Genomic DNA, 17,447 nt, shown 5'->3' on the forward strand with positions numbered 1-17,447 from the left:
GAATTTTCTGCTAAGTTTCAAGTTCATTTCAAATTTGTTCTAAAGTAAAGGAATCAGTTGCATGGGGATTTTGTTACTGAAATAGAACTGTTTATTCCAAAGGAGGACATAAAATACCTTTACAGAATCAACCTACTTTTTTAGCCACAGTGTATTCAATTAAGGTATTTCTGTTCTCTTGGATCCTTTGCCTGCTTTGGAAAAGGACATCTGTCCTAGTAATAAACCTATTCCCTTTAAGCTCCTGTAGTTTCCCTGTGACATTTGACTTGGCATTAGCAATCCTTCTGGTGTAAGGATGTTCACAGTGCTGGAGGAAAAAAAATGCTCTTTCATTTTTCCACAAAGTTGGTTATACGCGACAATGCCCCACAGTTGTGAAAACTGGTCTGATTTGGGGTTTGATTCAGGGTCCTTGATTAAATAATAAACCTGAAATTTGTTATGTAAAGTAGTACTTTCCATCTAATCCATATCATTATATTTCTGCTGTTGCCCAGATCGTGCCCTTCAAGCTTAGGATTCTAACTCCAATTGTTGACGCACAGTACAGTCCTTGGCATATAACTGTGATTATAATATACATGTGATATACATGATTCAGATATGCACTAAGCCTCCCAGATTTCTTTTCTATCAGTTATGAGAAATAATTTACTGAGGGCCCATGCAACCAGGAAATTACATTTTGAGTCCATTAACTAGTAACCATGAAAAGGATAATGAATAGGAAGGGTAAATTCTCTTTACCATGGTGTTGAAGAGGAGGTAACCAGGAACTCTGCCTTTCACCCTGGATCTTACTAGCCTGTGGTATCTCTGTACTTTCTTGTTGTACATTGTCTAAAATTATTCTACAACTCAACAGTTTTTAGCTGCTCAACCCACACACTTTGGCCATATTTTTCCAATATATGGAATTAAATTTGATATAATAAATGTTCACTGCAAAGAGATCAAAGGGGTACAGAAACCTCCATCTTCTCTCTGCACCCTATCTTTGAGTAGTCTATTTTATATACAACTGTGTCTCACTCTTTTGACATTATTTGAAACAACTGGTTTTGATGACAGAGAAAAGTAATGGAGACAGTAATTTTCAAACTTCAATACCGAGGTTCAGGCTAGATTTAGAAACTATATAATCTGTTTATTTCAGTTCAACTGTGCTTACATCTTTTTCTTCCTCCCAGTTGAACTTCTTAATGGTTTCTCAAAAAGTTAGAACTTTATTCTTGATTTAGTCAGTCTTGTTCTTTGAGTCAGTTTCACTATCCATGAAATATGGGTAATGATTAAAATAATTGATTAAAATCATAAATAGGATTTGTATCTATTAATGTGGCTACAACACAGTTATCTACACAGATTTCTCACAGATCAGTATTAGAGAAGCCCACCAATTTAGATTCTCGCATCTTCACACATTCTGCACATTTCCATAGTTTAGCATTGCAATACAACTATGTACTTAGACCTGACAAAGTGATCAGGCCCTGCACTCCTGTATTGCTCAGACCTTTTTAAGGCAATAATGCTTGTCTATGTATATTTCAGGGCAAAACCTGCTCTGTGAAAATAGCAGTAATACATGGTACCCAGTGGAAATAAGGTCTGTTATTGCAAAAAGAAAAAAGAAAAAAAATCATAGTTTCTTCAACATTCTGCTGGGATGTACAAAAGCTTTAACTCATTGTTTTACCTCTTCAGATTTTCAGCTGAATCTTCTAACTGCTCAGATTCCATGTGAAAGACACTGGAAAATGAATCCTGGAATACCAAGAGAATATATTAGTATATAAGAGTATCAGATTGTAATAAGTTAGAATAGTACTATTCATGAAAAGCTTGTCACAGTTATCAAAACTAAGCTGTAACAAAGACAAGAGTAAAATTACTTAACTTCAGCAGCAACCATAGAGGATCCTACCACAAAAATACCTCCTGATACAACTTTGAATATTATTTAAGTGTCTTGAATCTCTACTGATCATTCTGAGAAGAAAAGACAGTATTTATAGGCTGTGCCTAATCTGACAACACAGAACTTCTTTATTTCAACATTCTAGACCAGCTTTGCTTTGACAGGTGAGGACATCAAAACATTTTAAACATATTGACTGACCTTTTCATCCAGCTTTTTTTTAACAGTTGAGAAGTGTAAATGTAGAGGAAAAAATTAGATTCCCTCTGTACAAAAGATTCAAACTACAGACTGCAAACTAGGTGCTGGAGTTTACCTAACATGCAGGGACAGTGTGAATAAGTTAATACAAAAATTATCCAAATTCCTCTTCTGTAACCTTGTGTGCACAAGTGACATTTCTACAGTGAGAGATGAGATTATGGCAGATGATCACAAGTATTGTGTGTTACTTCTGTATTACAGAGCCTGGAAATGCTTCCTTACTTCCAGATCTTAGTACACCTGCATCTGTAACAACTAGTAGGGATGAAACTAGCAAAGCGTATACAAGACTAGGGCATACAGCATTGTATTCTGCTCCTTTTTCTGCCACCTATTTTCAATAGGAAGGAAATAGAGGTGGGAGAATTGCAAAGCAGTTTTGCTTTTCTTCAGTGAGCCACAGTCTTGGGACAGGTCATGATTCTGTTTAGACACCTTGTTTGGATACTCCCTGCTTAGACATACTCAAGAAATAAAAAGTGCTATCAAAACTGATTCTGCACAGGAAGCAAAGGCTACATTGTTTTCCTCCCCATCATTTTCCTTGCTTCCATCATACACCTGTAGCCAAGAAAATGAGATATGAAAGAGTCTGAGAGAGCTCAGAGCCAGAGTTTGTCAAAAGGCAATGCAGAATGGCTGCTTAAAACGGCAGTCTAGCCTACACAAAGACCAAAGCCTCCCAAGTCAACAGCTAACTTTGGCTTGCTAAATGTGACAGAACATGCTATGGGTTTGAAATACTATTGAGTCAGAATGGAGGGAAGCCTATGCTGCTCTCAGGGAATAAGCACTTCTGCCATCAGAAAAAAAAACATACTCACAGTACTATCTTCATCCACTATGAAGATGGTACATTTCTGCACTTGCATGAAGGATATTATAGTGGCAGCTATCTTCTTCAGAATCACTTCCAAAGATTGCTGCTCTTCAAAAATGAGACTGGCAAGATCAAGAAGCACCTGGGGAAAAAGTCTTTTGTGAGATTTGACCAATTGTGATTTAAGCAGTAATTATCATTTCTACTGTCTTTGATTCTTTTCCTCTTGCCTGAATCACAGGAGTCAACATGTATGACTGACCAAAATTAAGTTTTGGCTCTCACACAGACTGCAAGGTAACAGTAAATAATAGCCAGTTTGATGCTTGATGAAAGAAATAAATAGCATAGGTAGATGTCTGAGTCTTCAGTCAAAGAGATATAGTATAGATTTAAGCATTAACAGTTCATCAAATGAAACCTGAGAAATCCAGACAACAGAGTTATTTGTCCTTAGGAAACCTAACAGTTTCCTATGGTTCATGTGTGCATTCTAGAAACAGCAGTATTTACATTTCTTAGGAGTTTTGAACGTAATTATAATCTGTTGTAATTCTAAAAGATCGTAATGAACTTGAATGAACAAATTTGGTGAAAACATCATTTAGATAGAGTCTGCTGTATTTCAGAGCTGCCACTCAAGGACTCAGCTGCTTAGGTGTGCACATATTCTTTTTTTTCCTCAAAAGCATGGAGTCAGTTTGAAAAGATTATCCAAATTTGTACTGATTTACAAACACCAATGGTCACTTGGAAACTCAGACCTACCAGAAAAAATTTAAAACAACTGCTGCCTAGTTGTTTCTCCAATATCTTTTCATACCGTATATAGCAGACATATCCTCCCATAAAGTCCATGGCATTAATAACCCATCAGTTAAACGTGGCTGCAAAATACAGTTACATTAATCAGAAGGAAATCCAGTTTTCCATCTGGTCATTACTGAAAATATGGTTAGTGACTATTTATTGTTGTACTAGACTAAAAGAGCAATCTGTATAACCTCTACTGTGCTGTAGGGATAATTCTTCTGAAATCTCTGTAGTGTGTACAGAGTATGTACACCTCTGGTTGTATAATACATACAGTGAGACATGGGATAACTTCAGGCAATATCGAGCATATTGACATGAAGTGTATTTTCTGACATGTAGCTTTACCTTCTTCCCCAACACAGTCCACTTTTCACAGCCCAAGGTGGAATGTGCCCAGCTACTGCCCAGTGCAAGTTAAGTTAGAGCTTTATCAGGGATACACAGTGTTCAATTAGAATAATTGACAACAGCCAATGATAGCTACCATATGAGAGCTATGAGTAGCAGGCAGTGATTATTAGCCAACCACCATAATTTCTGTACTCTTATGACAAACCTGTTGACTATACCTGATTACGCCTGTTCTCAAGCAAAGATGTCTCATACAATTGAGCGTTGTGAAGAACAATTCCACAAAATGCCAAATATGCGGCAAAATCCTGAAGACAAATGAACATCAGACCTTGTAAGGATAATGTTTCTCAGCATCTTAACTCTATTCAAAGATAAACTACTGCAGTTTTATGGTTTCACTTTGAAGTATTAATTGATACTTTTTAGTTATTTTTGGCAACCACACATTCAGGTTTGGGTTTTTTTCAGTTATTCCTTCAAGAATCTTGTCTCCCTTTTTTAAACAAATGATCTTCACAGTTTATCCTGGTAAAAGTAGGACTGATATAAGAAGCATATCAGAGGAATCAATTTTTAATATTCAAGATATGTTTGTTGGGGATGATGGGAGAGTTGGAATCAATTAATAAAAATTATGTCTATTGAAATTTATGAAATTGCTTTATAGTACATCTTAGTAGAGTAAGCCTGTGTTTCAGAGATGTATGAGAGATACTGTGCTGATCCAGAAATGAAACTATTTCACATCCACATTTCTCATTGCCTCATAAAGAAATAAATCTGCAGTATTACTAGGAATTTTTATTTTTTCAGACATGTTTAATTTTTAATAACTTTAAAATTTCTGATTGGGGCGAAAAGTAGTAACACATCCATCCCCATTTCCCCTGGGAAAATAGAAAAGACAAATGTCCAGCTTTTATACCTTTTCATCTTGTTCCGTGAAAGTGCCACCAATTCCAGATTTCTTATTGATTGCTTGAGCCACGCCAACAACCTAGTGCATTCCAAATGGAGTGATTAGGTAATTTTTAAGAGTCTGTTGCTGGATTCTATTTCTATACATATTTACAGAAGATAATAAATGATCATTAAAGGTATTCATTTGGTTGACATTTAGGTAAGATATTTAAGCCTGTTTTTTCCTAATGTATAGCTGAGCATGAACCTGATATATGTATAAAAAAAAATAAAAAAAAGTGCCATAGGTCCTGGACGCTCTATGAAGGGGTCAATTTGATCCAAAATTGATTCTGTAAATTGGAGCAATTCCTCACCAAAAGACTATAGCAGTTTATGCTTCTGCAGTCAGAAGCCGGCTTATGCAATAGCTCTCTCTAAAGTTCATCTGCTTGTGAAGGAAATACCCTTCCTGCTAGCTCTGACAGATTTTCCAAAACACAGCCTCCTTACCGGATCTGAAATTTGGCTACAGTGCCTTTTTTGCATTTTGTAGCTCTCTAAATCTTTCTGGATTTTCACCTGCTGAAAAATAGCATATGAAGGTTGTATTTCTGACAGACTCAAGTTTGTTGCTTGAACTCAGTATGTTATTAAAGGAAGGTTTTTACTAAGATGACATTAAACCAACACAGAGGAAAGATACTTTGTTATGCTTCAGCTGTTAGTTAGACTGTCCTTGCCAAGACATGCTGATACTATGCTATTTTTAATTATTTTCCCTATGGAACAGCTCATAAAGTAGGGAAGAATCCTGGTTTACAGGTAAAGAAACTAAGCAAAGGGTAAAAAGTCATTCAAAGGTCCTACAGCATATATATGGTAGACCGATGAAGCAAACCTAGATGTCCTGATCAACTTTAAAGGCTTTCTGTTAAGTAGTTCTTTCTGCTTTTGGCCCATAGGTTAAGTCTGAGCTTTCAAATGTACTAAGACCACCAGCCAAGAAGCTTCATAAATTAAAGCTGCCCATGTAAGTAAATCAGCGCGCAGAGAGTAACAAAGATGATTTACCCGAACTAGGAAAAACTACTATGATTTACATACTAAGGACATCAACAGACCAGTTCTATTTACATTCTTTGTTGGCAAGTCTCCTTTTAGATTTAAGTGGAAGAAAATGAAATCTGTGTGACAATAAACCAAGCCAGATTACATATCTAGTCTTATTCTTACAAAATTCTGTCTAAATTATATTTCAGGTGATTCTTTTTAGTATAGAAACAATCTGTGATAAAATTTGATTTGAAATTTCTGGGCATATTTCCCATGAATTGGGAGATTAAAATATGTTTTTTTCCCTTTAGGGACAGTCAATTAAAGTCCAAGCTACTGCTGCTTTTGTAACTGCAGGACAGTTAAGCAATAAAAAGGATTTCTCAATCCAGGGTGTTGGTTTAGATTTTTGAAAAAGTAAAATTAATGTAAAAGAATAACAGAGCTGTTTAAGCATGATGTTTTTGTTACTGCCAGTCTTCATGGAGTTCAATTCTGCACACTGGTGAGAGCCTGAAAGGAAACCAGTCTGTCCTGCAAACCCCTGAACTCCTTATAACAATGAAAATGGAATTCAGATCTTTGCTTAGTACTGATTCCAGTTTCTAATGCAGGCTCTAGCTCTTAACATTTGGGGGAAAATGAAGCTGGGTGGTTGCTTTGGACTTACTCTTACATACCTAACATAGATGTCATTTGTGGTAACTTGGATCTGTTTTTTCAGAGCCCGAGGAAAGCAAAGAAATTTAAAGAGAACTTCATACAAGTCAATATGAAGGGAAAGTGAGCATTTCTCTAAAAAAACAATTCACTGGGATAGTAATTCTGTAGATTTCCCACTGCAGTTATTCAAGTTGTGTACTGGCAGTAACCACTCTGTCCTGTAAACTAGCTTAAACTTCTAGATTCTGTGCTTATCCTTCTACTTCTGTGCTCTTCTCCTCTGAACCATAAATTAACCACATAATTTTACAGCACATGAAAATTGGAAGGCTTTCAGGAAGAGAGACAGACTAAGTTTAGTTGAGATCCCTGACTCTGTCTTTTGATAAGGTGAAAATTAGAGACTTTCTAACTCAAACATTTTGTCATTCCATTAGAAAAAATTTTATTTAGTTTTATTTATTATACTATGCATTACTAATGCACATTATTTTTATTAAATCAAATTATTCTAATGTGTTTCTCTCTGATGCATAAACATCTCCTAGATTATAGGATTTCAAGGCTTTAGCCTTTCCGTAATATAATTCGGTATGTTTCCACTCATTTTGATACTTTGCAGTTTATTACTAACCTGACTTCAGGCTTAAAAGAATTGGAGAAAGTACAGTTGCCTTGATTTTTAAAGTAAAAAAAAAAAAGATGCAATGTTCTGACTGTCAGTGAGTAATTACAGGTTTCTGTAACTGATACTGAGAGTGGGGTGAACTCAATGCTGTTTATCAGGATGGATGTGAAAGTTATCATGGTACCTTCTGAGGAAGGTGCCAAGTGCAGGGTGGGGACAGTTATACCTGAGCCATTACTTATATTGGCACCCAGAAAGGAATCCCACAGTTTATGGCATCAAGCTGAACAGCAGCACCCAAAATGGATTTAGGTTAAGACAGACCTGAAAGAAACAAGTAGCACCAGAGTGAACAGTGGGAGGCGGAGGCTGGAAACTGGGAGAAGCTGGAAATCACTCACTAAAACCCCGCACTTTCTTGCAGTTAGACCCTTTATTTATTTAAATGGCTGGATCTTATCTTCTGCTAACCTCAGTAAGTCTGCTCTATAGTAAACTCAGAGGCTAGAATGTGCTAGCACAGATGAAGCCCACCCAGACTTGTACAATAACATGAAAGATTACATGGTAAAAAGCCATGAAGCATATGCAAAACTTCAGATTCTTTTCAGATTTTTTGGCACATTTAAAACAAATTATTGACAAAGCTGCAAAGAACTTCCTTTGTTTGAGATCCAACAAATGTAAGAACTGCACAAGGTGTGAATGATAGTTCTTTTTTCATCTTGCTTTTTGGGGATAAATGGTATCAGAAGAAAATGTGGTGTGCAAATTTAAAAAGCTGTATTTAACCATTAATCATTAAATTCATGATTGTTAAACTGAAGGAAGGCAAACAGTTTTATTTTTGTAATGGAAAAGAAGATAATTTACTATCTCTCAGCCTAGCCTTCTCAAAATACTGATGTTACAAATAAGGTCATTGTTCTGCATCATGAATCATTGCCAGCTGTGGGCTAAAAAACATCTGTCTGAAATAAAGCTTAACTGTCAGCTCCATTCCATACAACCCAGCTTTCCCCACAGTCAAACTCTCATTTACTTCTGTGAGGAATATTTCTTAACTTGCAAACTTACTTACTGTAGTAATGATGTAAAACTAGTCTTGTGTACTTCTGTAGCAGACTAAGAAATCTTTAACCAGTCAATACGTGTTCCTGTTAACCTACATGTGAAGAGTTAAATAGTTAGGCCTTTTCTCATACTACTGTCTTCTGTGGGTATTCTATTATATTTGTATTTTATCTTTTTCAGTTTTGATCCAGCATGAGCTAAGACAACTTTCATGAGGTCAGAGGCTCCTTAATGCATCCAAAAGGTGAGTACTTTCACCTTTTATAAATATATCTGCTCCATGAAAGGCAAGTCTGTGGTGCTTAAACAAAACGATAAGAAAAGAGTTAAAGGACAATATTAATATAGCAGAAAGACTAATTAGGCTCCCTTTGTTAGCACTACAGGTTTCTGATACATTAACAAAGGCATGTGTTCCAAGAGCATTTGGTTATTTTTAGATCTTTGTCAACATCTTTTAATAAAAACTTCTAACTGAAGAGGGAGGGAGTAATGAGAATAAACCTGGTAAAAATTCATATTTGTCCTGATGATGATAAACATTATGTGCAGATGCAAATCTTTTTGTTCTTTCAGCTGCATTTTAAGCTTTTAAAGACAACTTTGTAGTGTGTGCCATTTTTTTCATGCAGAACAGATTTTAAAATTAAACTGGTCTCATATATAGCAGTACAAATTCCAGTAAACTCCACTAAATTCTGCAGAATGTGGCATAGAGACAGTGATGAGTAAAAGCTCAGATGGATATTATTTAGCCACTGAAGTCTTGCCTACTACCATGTATTTAGAAGGAGATGTAGGAAACTCAAGAGGATCTGTTCCTGTTACTACAGTAATTATGTAATTAAGAAAAAAGCAAATTATGTAGTATTTTAGGCCATGGAGGACATACACCTCCCTTTTAGAGAATACTAAACATAGTATGAAACTCAAATCCTCATTTTTAAAACTTATTGTAAGCAAATCTAATATAACAGCAGGCCTAATCTCTGAATCTCTATCTGGAAATTATGTTCACACTAGCAGAAAATTTGAATCAAAGGTGAAGTACTGCTCTGAGTTCATCTATACAGAGAATTTATTCAGCTAACAGGTACACAGAAAGTGTGAAATCTTTGTGGTAATAAACAAGTCATATCTGAGATAAAGTTGGGAGAATATTGTAAAAAAAACATGACAGTCCACTCAAACACTTGCTCATGAAAGCCCTGTTACAGTCTAACAAAGGTGGTTTTAAGTAACTTACGTACAATATTTTATGTGTCTTCAGTTCTCTAAACAGGCAGTCACCAATTGAATTTTTGTGAAAGTTGAGTCCCGCAGCAATAAAGCAGAGGTAGATATGTATGATTTCGTGTCATTCTCTTACTATGCCTACAGAATTATCCTGCATATTTCTTGGTCACCCATGTCAAAACCAGTAGGAAGGAAAGAGGATAAAAACAGCTAGGGAAAGGGGATGACCACTAGAAAACCTTATGGTAGAAGACTGGACTGAAATAAAACAAGACTAAGGGAGAAGAAAGACTGAAATAATTATCTGCTTATACTTTGATACCTGTGAGTTTATGACTTAATCCCCAAAGTAACCAGTGAGCTGTTTAGTGCTATGTGCTCTTTTTCACAAGCTTTACTTGAAGAGATTACAAGGTGTATCTATAGTAGTCAAGCAGTTCCTAACAAGAGCCTTCATCCAGGTTTGCTGTATTGAAAGCACATAAGAGGAAGAAGAAAGGAACATGCTGTATGTAAAGCACCTTAGTGGTCCAGCTTTCTTTGAAGTCATTTGGAAAAATTCTCCTAGGGTCAGAAAGCAAATACTTCGGTATTTTCCATTCAGATCATGAAAGAGGGATGTACACCATGAACAAAAACCAATTTTGATGATGGAATTGTTCCCTTTCTATCACTTAGTATATTACTATTATTTAGTCCCAAAAACAGAGAAAAAACCCCTCCAACAATTACTGAGTCAGTTCCAGACCTTTTTACCACATCTGATGTAATAAAATTTCTAATTGCATTCCTAATTGCATTCTTGCTGGCAACAGAGGTCATCTTCCAGTGTTGCTACTTGTTCTGTAATCTTTCTTCTCAGTCTGTACCAGTTATCCCATTTAATAAAGCCTGATCCACATTACAAGTAGAGATTTTTTTTCTAATTATCAGACCTTTATTTTTACTATTTTCTTGCAATAGCTGACTCCTGCCTCCAAAAGTAGCAGGCTACCTAGAGTATTACCCAGCAGGCGATGACAGATGACTTCAGTGCTGATGACCGTGCTCTGAATTTCATCCAGATTGCTTCATGCTGCAATTTTTTGCACGTTATGATTACAGGACAAACTCTGTGAAAGCTGTTCAGCTCTACAGACAGCTACTATCCTTTACAGATGGTTTTCACTTCAGCTGTCTTGACATAATAATGTAAGTAGTATAATTTTGCTTCCTAAGATATGGTTGTTTTATTATTTACTTGGCTGGCACACGAAGAAAAATTACAATAAGCCAAGAAATGGTAACAGGAAGAGGGAAACTCAACTCGTATCTCATTTTAAAGATGGGAACGCACTTGGGACAACAGACCAAGTGGTTTTAACTTTACTTTGCTCTCCTGGTCTTGCAGGGGTTTGATTCGAGCTAGTAAAATTATCCTGCAGGGACAGAACTATATTTACAGGCTTTCATTTTTAATCATCAAAGCTTTCACGTCCTCTTCTATCATTCCTGCCAGCAGTAGCCAGCATGATTTCTAGCAGTCTAGCTACTATAACATGTCTCAACATAAGCTGAAAATCAACCCAAGAAGCAAATTACCAATCTCCATAATCCTGCAGCAAGAATGCTTCTGGAACTTGAGTCAGCTGAACCCAGGACAATTGGCTAGATCTATGTTATACTGCAGTGACTGGGATGTATTATACCTGAAGGATTCACTGTGGGAGAGAATAACACAGCTGGCTAAGAGTAACATGCCTGGTCACATTTTATACAATAAAATTCAACAGGATATTTTTAAAAGCTGTTGCAAATAGAGTAGCACCTCTAATTTGTTGGAAAGAGCTTCCTAGCAACAGGAGATAAGACAAAGTAACCAAGAAACTAAACTATTGGAGTGAGCATTGCCAAAAAAAAAACATTTCCCTAGCCAATTAATAGGAAGTTCAATTGTACACACTCAGAGCCTGGAAGATTAGCTCTCAATTAATTCAGCTAAAAGTTCCCATATGAGAAAATCCTACAGATTTGAGTAGAAATTAAACTGAAATGAATTTTATGGAAATTCTTTTGCACAGCTGAAAAAATTAAAGAAATGTATTTAAGACCAAATAAAATCAGAAGAAAGTGCCGATGCATTTACTGACTATTAGAGCTCTAGAATGCAAATGAGTAGCATTTATAGCTTCTAAAAACTTAAAGGTTTAAGGCCACACCAGGAAAGAAAAGTTGCTTTTTGAGATCCCTTCCAACCCTTGGGATTCTGTGATTCTGTGACCTGCCACAAACTTAGGTCTTCTGCCAGTTGTGGTAAGACCCAGTTTTCTATATAAGCACTGAAATGGTTAGCATTAACAGCTGCAGCTAAAGTCTGTGGCCAGCAATACCAGCTTCCTGTTGCAAAAGAAATAGCCATGATAACTCTGTGGTACAGGCTGTCTAATAGTAGCTTTTAATTGGTGGCTTTTGTACTACTGAGGGTACAAATTCAGTCTGTTTTGAAGAGTTTGATGTGTTCTCTGATACGTGTTGATAATCCAAGTAGCAAGTCTTACATACTGATGTCTAGATAGAAGAATCACCAGAAGAGAAAACCTTCAAGGATCAAAATGCAGTCTTTGCTATGGCTTCAATTCACCTTATGACAAATGTGAATACAGGAACAGATGATTAAATTATTTGATTAGAACCATTATGTTTTAAGTATTACATAGAATACAATTCAGGTTACCCAAGGCCTTTCTTCCTCTTTATTTTGTTCAATGGTGATAACCAGCAAATGATACAGCCTTGCATGCCAGAAAATATCACCTGATAATCCTTTCAATCCATATGATGGGATTGAAAGAATTTCTGTTTAGTTATTAGAGATTGTGTAGGAGGGGTTTACAGATAATCAGGAGTCTGTTCAAATCCCCTGAAGTGAGAAGCAAAGCTCAGTCACTTTGCATTTGTAATTTTTCATGGGAAAATGAGAACTCTTCATAAAGCTGACACTATGCAAGCCTCCATGATCTGATCTTAAAGAACATCACCAGCAGAATTTTCTGCATCTGAAATGCAATGTGTCTGTGGAATTTCTGTCAGCAAGAATAATTTGATTAGAGGATTAAGAAAAGCTCTTTTACTATTAAGTGAACATAATTCCATTCTTCATGCACATCTATGTTGAGTTAAAGTCCTCTTATTGCACTGCTTTTTTCTCACTGACACTAGTTCCTGGATCCTTTTCATGAGCTCTTCTGTGAATCAAACAGTTTTCTTCTTTTCATCTATGGAATTTCTTACTAGCTGTTATTTTTAAGTAAGATTTTGGTTTCCCACATGCCTCACGGAAATATAAGCAAATGTGAAAACCATCTACTGGAAACATCTCAGTACTTTAGCAGGCCCAGAGGATTTAATAATCAGCATGAGATTTTCTTCCTTTCAATTACTCTTTTGTTTAAAAAATAAACTGTATTAATACTAAACAAACACACACACACACACAAAACCCCAGTTGCTTCTCTTTCTCCGTGTTTATTTTTTGATGTCTTCCCGAATCCTCTTTTGACTATTGTTGCTGACATCTTGGGCTAAGGCAGCACTTACTAGACTCTGAATTACTAGAGGGGCTTTGAAGATTTTTAAATCTTATCTTTTTGTTTTATTTTATCTTATTTTTTAACAGGGAGGAGCCAGTTTGGTTTTGCATTTTCTTGAGAGAGGTGGGGAGGGTGAGAGGAGAGAGGAGTTTTAAACACAATAAGCAGCAGAATGCACATGGCAAATTAAGGACCGACTGACTCACTCCCATGTCTCTCCAGAAACGTATCAGCCATTTATGATGGTGTGAGAGGGATAAAAAACTGCTGGTAGAGACTTTAAAATCAGAAAAAAATTTAAAAGTGCCATCCTTTCCTATAAGAAATATAATTTATCCCCTTCAGATTACTGCCTATGAGTGGAGTGTAACACGCTCCTCAAACTGAACATTTGAGCTGAACATTTCAAAGTAAACCAACTCCTGCTTCATTTCCACTTGCTGATGCACTTAGCAGTAGAAAGCTAGCTAAAGATATGGCCAATTGCAGGTTTGTTCAGTCTGTAAATTATGGTGTATTGGACCAATACACTACAGCTCTTACTCCATCCCCACCTACCAGCATGACCCAGTGAGAAGTAACTACTTTCACACTGCCTGGCTAGCAGGATATTGTCATTCATTCCTGATCCAAATTACATACAGAATAGCTTTTTTATTTATCTTTTTTTTAAACAGAAAGCAAACGTGATGGAATAGGTGAAATTTAATGTCTTTCGTCAGCTTGACATGGATCACTGGTACCCAGTAGCTCTACACACAACATCTGCTTTGCTCATCAGCTGGCCCAGGGCCAACAGTGGCTGCTGCCAGTTAGAAAGGTAAAGTCCTTTAAGCAGGAGAGGATCAAGTGCTGTCCTTGGAAGAATTGAAAAAAATATTTTAACCCAAAATTAGCACCAGGTGAAAAAAAGAAAGCTCTGGCTGATCATCTGGGTCAGCTAGAATCTTAATTCAACAGACAAGTTAAATCAAGAGTTTAAGCAATTTATTTAATGAAAAAATGTTCAGTGCAGTCAGAGTCAAGGTGACACATTCTATAAGAAGAGTGAAAGATAGAAGAGCAAGAAAAATAAAGCATAATGTCTTCAAACCAATCTTGGCAGCATTTCTTTTTGGAATTTGAGCTTTCTGGACACAAACTATAAGGACTCTGAAAAAAATAAAGGAATTACAGTAAAGAAACTGTCCATCTTAAAGCTCTGACACACCCTACAGAGCACCTTACACTTTGTGAGCATTGTAAGAACTAGTGATGTGGCTGAAGGCTACTACGTTTAGGATCCCTAAGTGAAACAGTGGACCTCACTTTTTTTCCATTCACTGGCTTTCATTGACTATACTGATTTCACTCGTCAAATACTCAGTTCAAGAAGGCATCATTAGTCCTTAATAAGGACCTCATGAAGTTTAACCATGCCAAGTGAAAGGTCCTACACCTGGGTCGGAGCAATCCCATGCACAGCTACAGGCTGGGCAGAGAAGAGATCCAGAGCAGCCCTGCAGAGAAGGACTTGGGGGTGTTGGTTGATGAGAAAATGAACATGAGCTGGCTTCAGTGTGCGCTTACAGCCCAGAAAGCCAACCGTATCCTGGGCTGCATCAAAAGGACTGTGACCAGCAGGTCAAAGGAGGTGATCCTGCCCCTCTACTCTGCTCTCATGAGACCTCACTTGCAGTATTGTGTACAGTTCTGGTGTCCTCAACATAAGAAAGACATGGAACTGTTGGAACAAGTCCAGAGGAGGGCCACAAGGATAATGACAAAGCTCAAGCATTTCCTGGATGAAGACAGGCTGAGAAAGTTGGGGCTGTTCAGCCTGGAGAAGAGAAGGCTGCATGGAGACCTCATAGCAGCCTTCCAGTATCTGAAGGGGGCCTATAGGGATGCTGGGGAGGGACTTTTCATTAGGGAATGTAGTGACAGGACACAGAGTAATGTATTCAAACTTAGGGAAAGTTCAGGTTAGATATAAAGAAGTTCTTTACTGTGAGGGTGGTGAGGCACTGGAATGGGTTGCCCAGGGAGGTTGTGAATGCTTCATCCCTGGCAGTGTGCAAGACCAGGTTGGATGAAGTCCTGTATGGCATGCTTTAGTATGAGGTGTCCCTGCCCATGGCAGGGGGGTTGGAACTAGAGGATCTTAAGGTCTTTTCCAACCCTAAGTATTCTTTGATTCTATGATAATAAGAATTCTCCCTACAGTAATAGCATCAGACAGAAAGAGAGAACTTCCGTAAGAAGTAGCATGTATGGGAAATACCTACAAGTGTTCAATGATCAGACTCACGTTGTTTTAAATTAGGAGTGATACAAGTTACATTACTTGTGGATTAATTTTCTGAATCACATTGATACCATGTGTTTTCCAATGTCTGATGCTAAGCACTTAACATGTTTCTTAGCTCATAAGTAATAAATTTATAGAATGTAAAACCCAGCCTCTTAGACAATGGTAAAACCCATTTTGTGTCCTCTAAAGAAATAACAGATACAAACTAAGCTGAAGTACAGTAACTCTTAATTGCAAACTGAAAATGCACTGAGTTAGACCAGTAAGTATGCAGAGAGCTTTAATGCTGACAGATACTTGGTACAGGAACTGGTAACAGCACTTCTATAGTTAAATACATATATTCTACTCGTGCATCTGGGTTTAAACTCTTCTTGACAACTCCCTTTGGCTTACATTACTGAAACTAGATATGATGTTGCTAAATTCCAAGCAAACATAAACAGTCTTTTTTTAAAAAAAAAAAGAGATGGTTTTATACTGTAAGATAATGACTGCCAGCTAACAGAAGTTTGAAGCATTAGTATATCTGAAAAAAGTATTTTATGAAGTAATCTCAATACTGCAACTTACCTCTTCCCTATGATTCTTTATTGGCATACAGAGAATACTCTGAGTCTTATACCCTGTGATCTGGTCAACTTCTGCATTGAATCTTGGATCCTGGTACAAGAAAAAGAAAAAAAATAGTATTATTTGACTACTTGCCTATAGACCAGTTCTTTTTCTTTCCTGGTTTAAAGGTTAAGAAAAGTACAATATTTGACTTAAATGTTACCCAGGATAACAAAGGTTCCCTTACAACCTAATAATGATATAAAGTTGTTCCTATCAGTGTGTTAAAACAACAAGAAAAAAAGCATGTACATGGAACATGATTTCCTGTGGATAAATATAACAGCCAGAAGGAAATGAAAAAAAGCCAAAACACGCAAACCCTAGGAGAAGCCTTTTTCAAGTCTAGAGCATCATTATAATAAATGTATATGTGGACTAAACATCCCTGGTATAGCTTTTATCATCAGGAAGAAATTACAGAAATATACTGAAAGACATAAGTCCATAAAGGCACAAAGTTTCATGAAGGTGGTTAGTGTTTTTGCTTTTACCAGAGAGTGCTTGTTTAATTTTTTTTCAGTGGTGTATTGTTCTAAAATTCAGATTTATTTTTTTTAATACTTCTCTGGTAAATAATTTCAAGTTGAGCATGATGGACCCAATTCAAGAATGAACTTTTAAACCATCAGTACAGGTGATGTCCTGCTGGAAGCATGCACTTAGCAATTTTTTTGAGAGTTTCTGAGGCAGGAAATATGCATCGAAAATAAACCCACATAAAATCAAAGTGCTCTTTTTTGCTTCTGAAAAATCCACTCAGTAATGTTACCTAGTTTTGTAAACATGCTCAGATTAATTGAGATATAAAGCAGTAATTTTCAGCTCTTTATGCCTTTATTAATTAGTTAATTAATTAAAATTTCCTTAAATTCAAAATACAATATGAGCATATCCAAAGAGCCTTGAATGAAGAGATGTTAAGCTGAAATGTAAGAGGTATCCTCTCCCAGTACTGGATTATCTTCCTTTTTTGATCTGGCTTTATATTAAATAACTCAAATTGCAGAGTGTCATTTCGTTTGGGAGGCCTCCATAGAGTTCAAACTCTTCACCCAGTTCTTGGTCATTCAGCTCCTATTTTTTGTATCTCAGGTATGATAGAATTCTCTGAAGTATTTTTAGTCACAGTACTCCAGTTTTGCAGACAACTACACTCACAAATTAATTCATTTTGGTGCAGAAGCATCTTATGTCCTTACACAAGCAGAAATACAATTATTTAAGTGTTAAGA

The 17,447-nt window shown here is 36.6% G+C and overlaps 1 protein-coding gene across 3 annotated transcripts in view; it reads right to left on the bottom strand.

Moving 5' to 3' along the window:
* The window catches only part of PDE5A (phosphodiesterase 5A), a 69,956-nt gene that overhangs the window by 37,778 nt on the left and 14,731 nt on the right, over positions 1–17,447 (bottom strand). For all 3 annotated transcript variants that reach the window (XM_005144124.4, XM_031044729.2, XM_031044730.2), the window contains exons 3-7: positions 16,171–16,260; positions 5,104–5,175; positions 4,394–4,483; positions 3,013–3,150; positions 1,703–1,770 (exon numbers count right to left, since the gene is read on the bottom strand). In XM_005144124.4, coding sequence (XP_005144181.3) covers positions 1,703–1,770; positions 3,013–3,150; positions 4,394–4,483; positions 5,104–5,175; positions 16,171–16,260 — 458 coding nt within the window. The remainder of the gene's footprint in view (positions 1–1,702; positions 1,771–3,012; positions 3,151–4,393; positions 4,484–5,103; positions 5,176–16,170; positions 16,261–17,447) is intronic.

The sequence above is a fragment of the Melopsittacus undulatus genome, chromosome 5 (genome assembly GCF_012275295.1).
Source record: "Melopsittacus undulatus isolate bMelUnd1 chromosome 5, bMelUnd1.mat.Z, whole genome shotgun sequence".
Taxonomy (NCBI): Eukaryota; Metazoa; Chordata; class Aves; order Psittaciformes; family Psittaculidae; genus Melopsittacus; species Melopsittacus undulatus.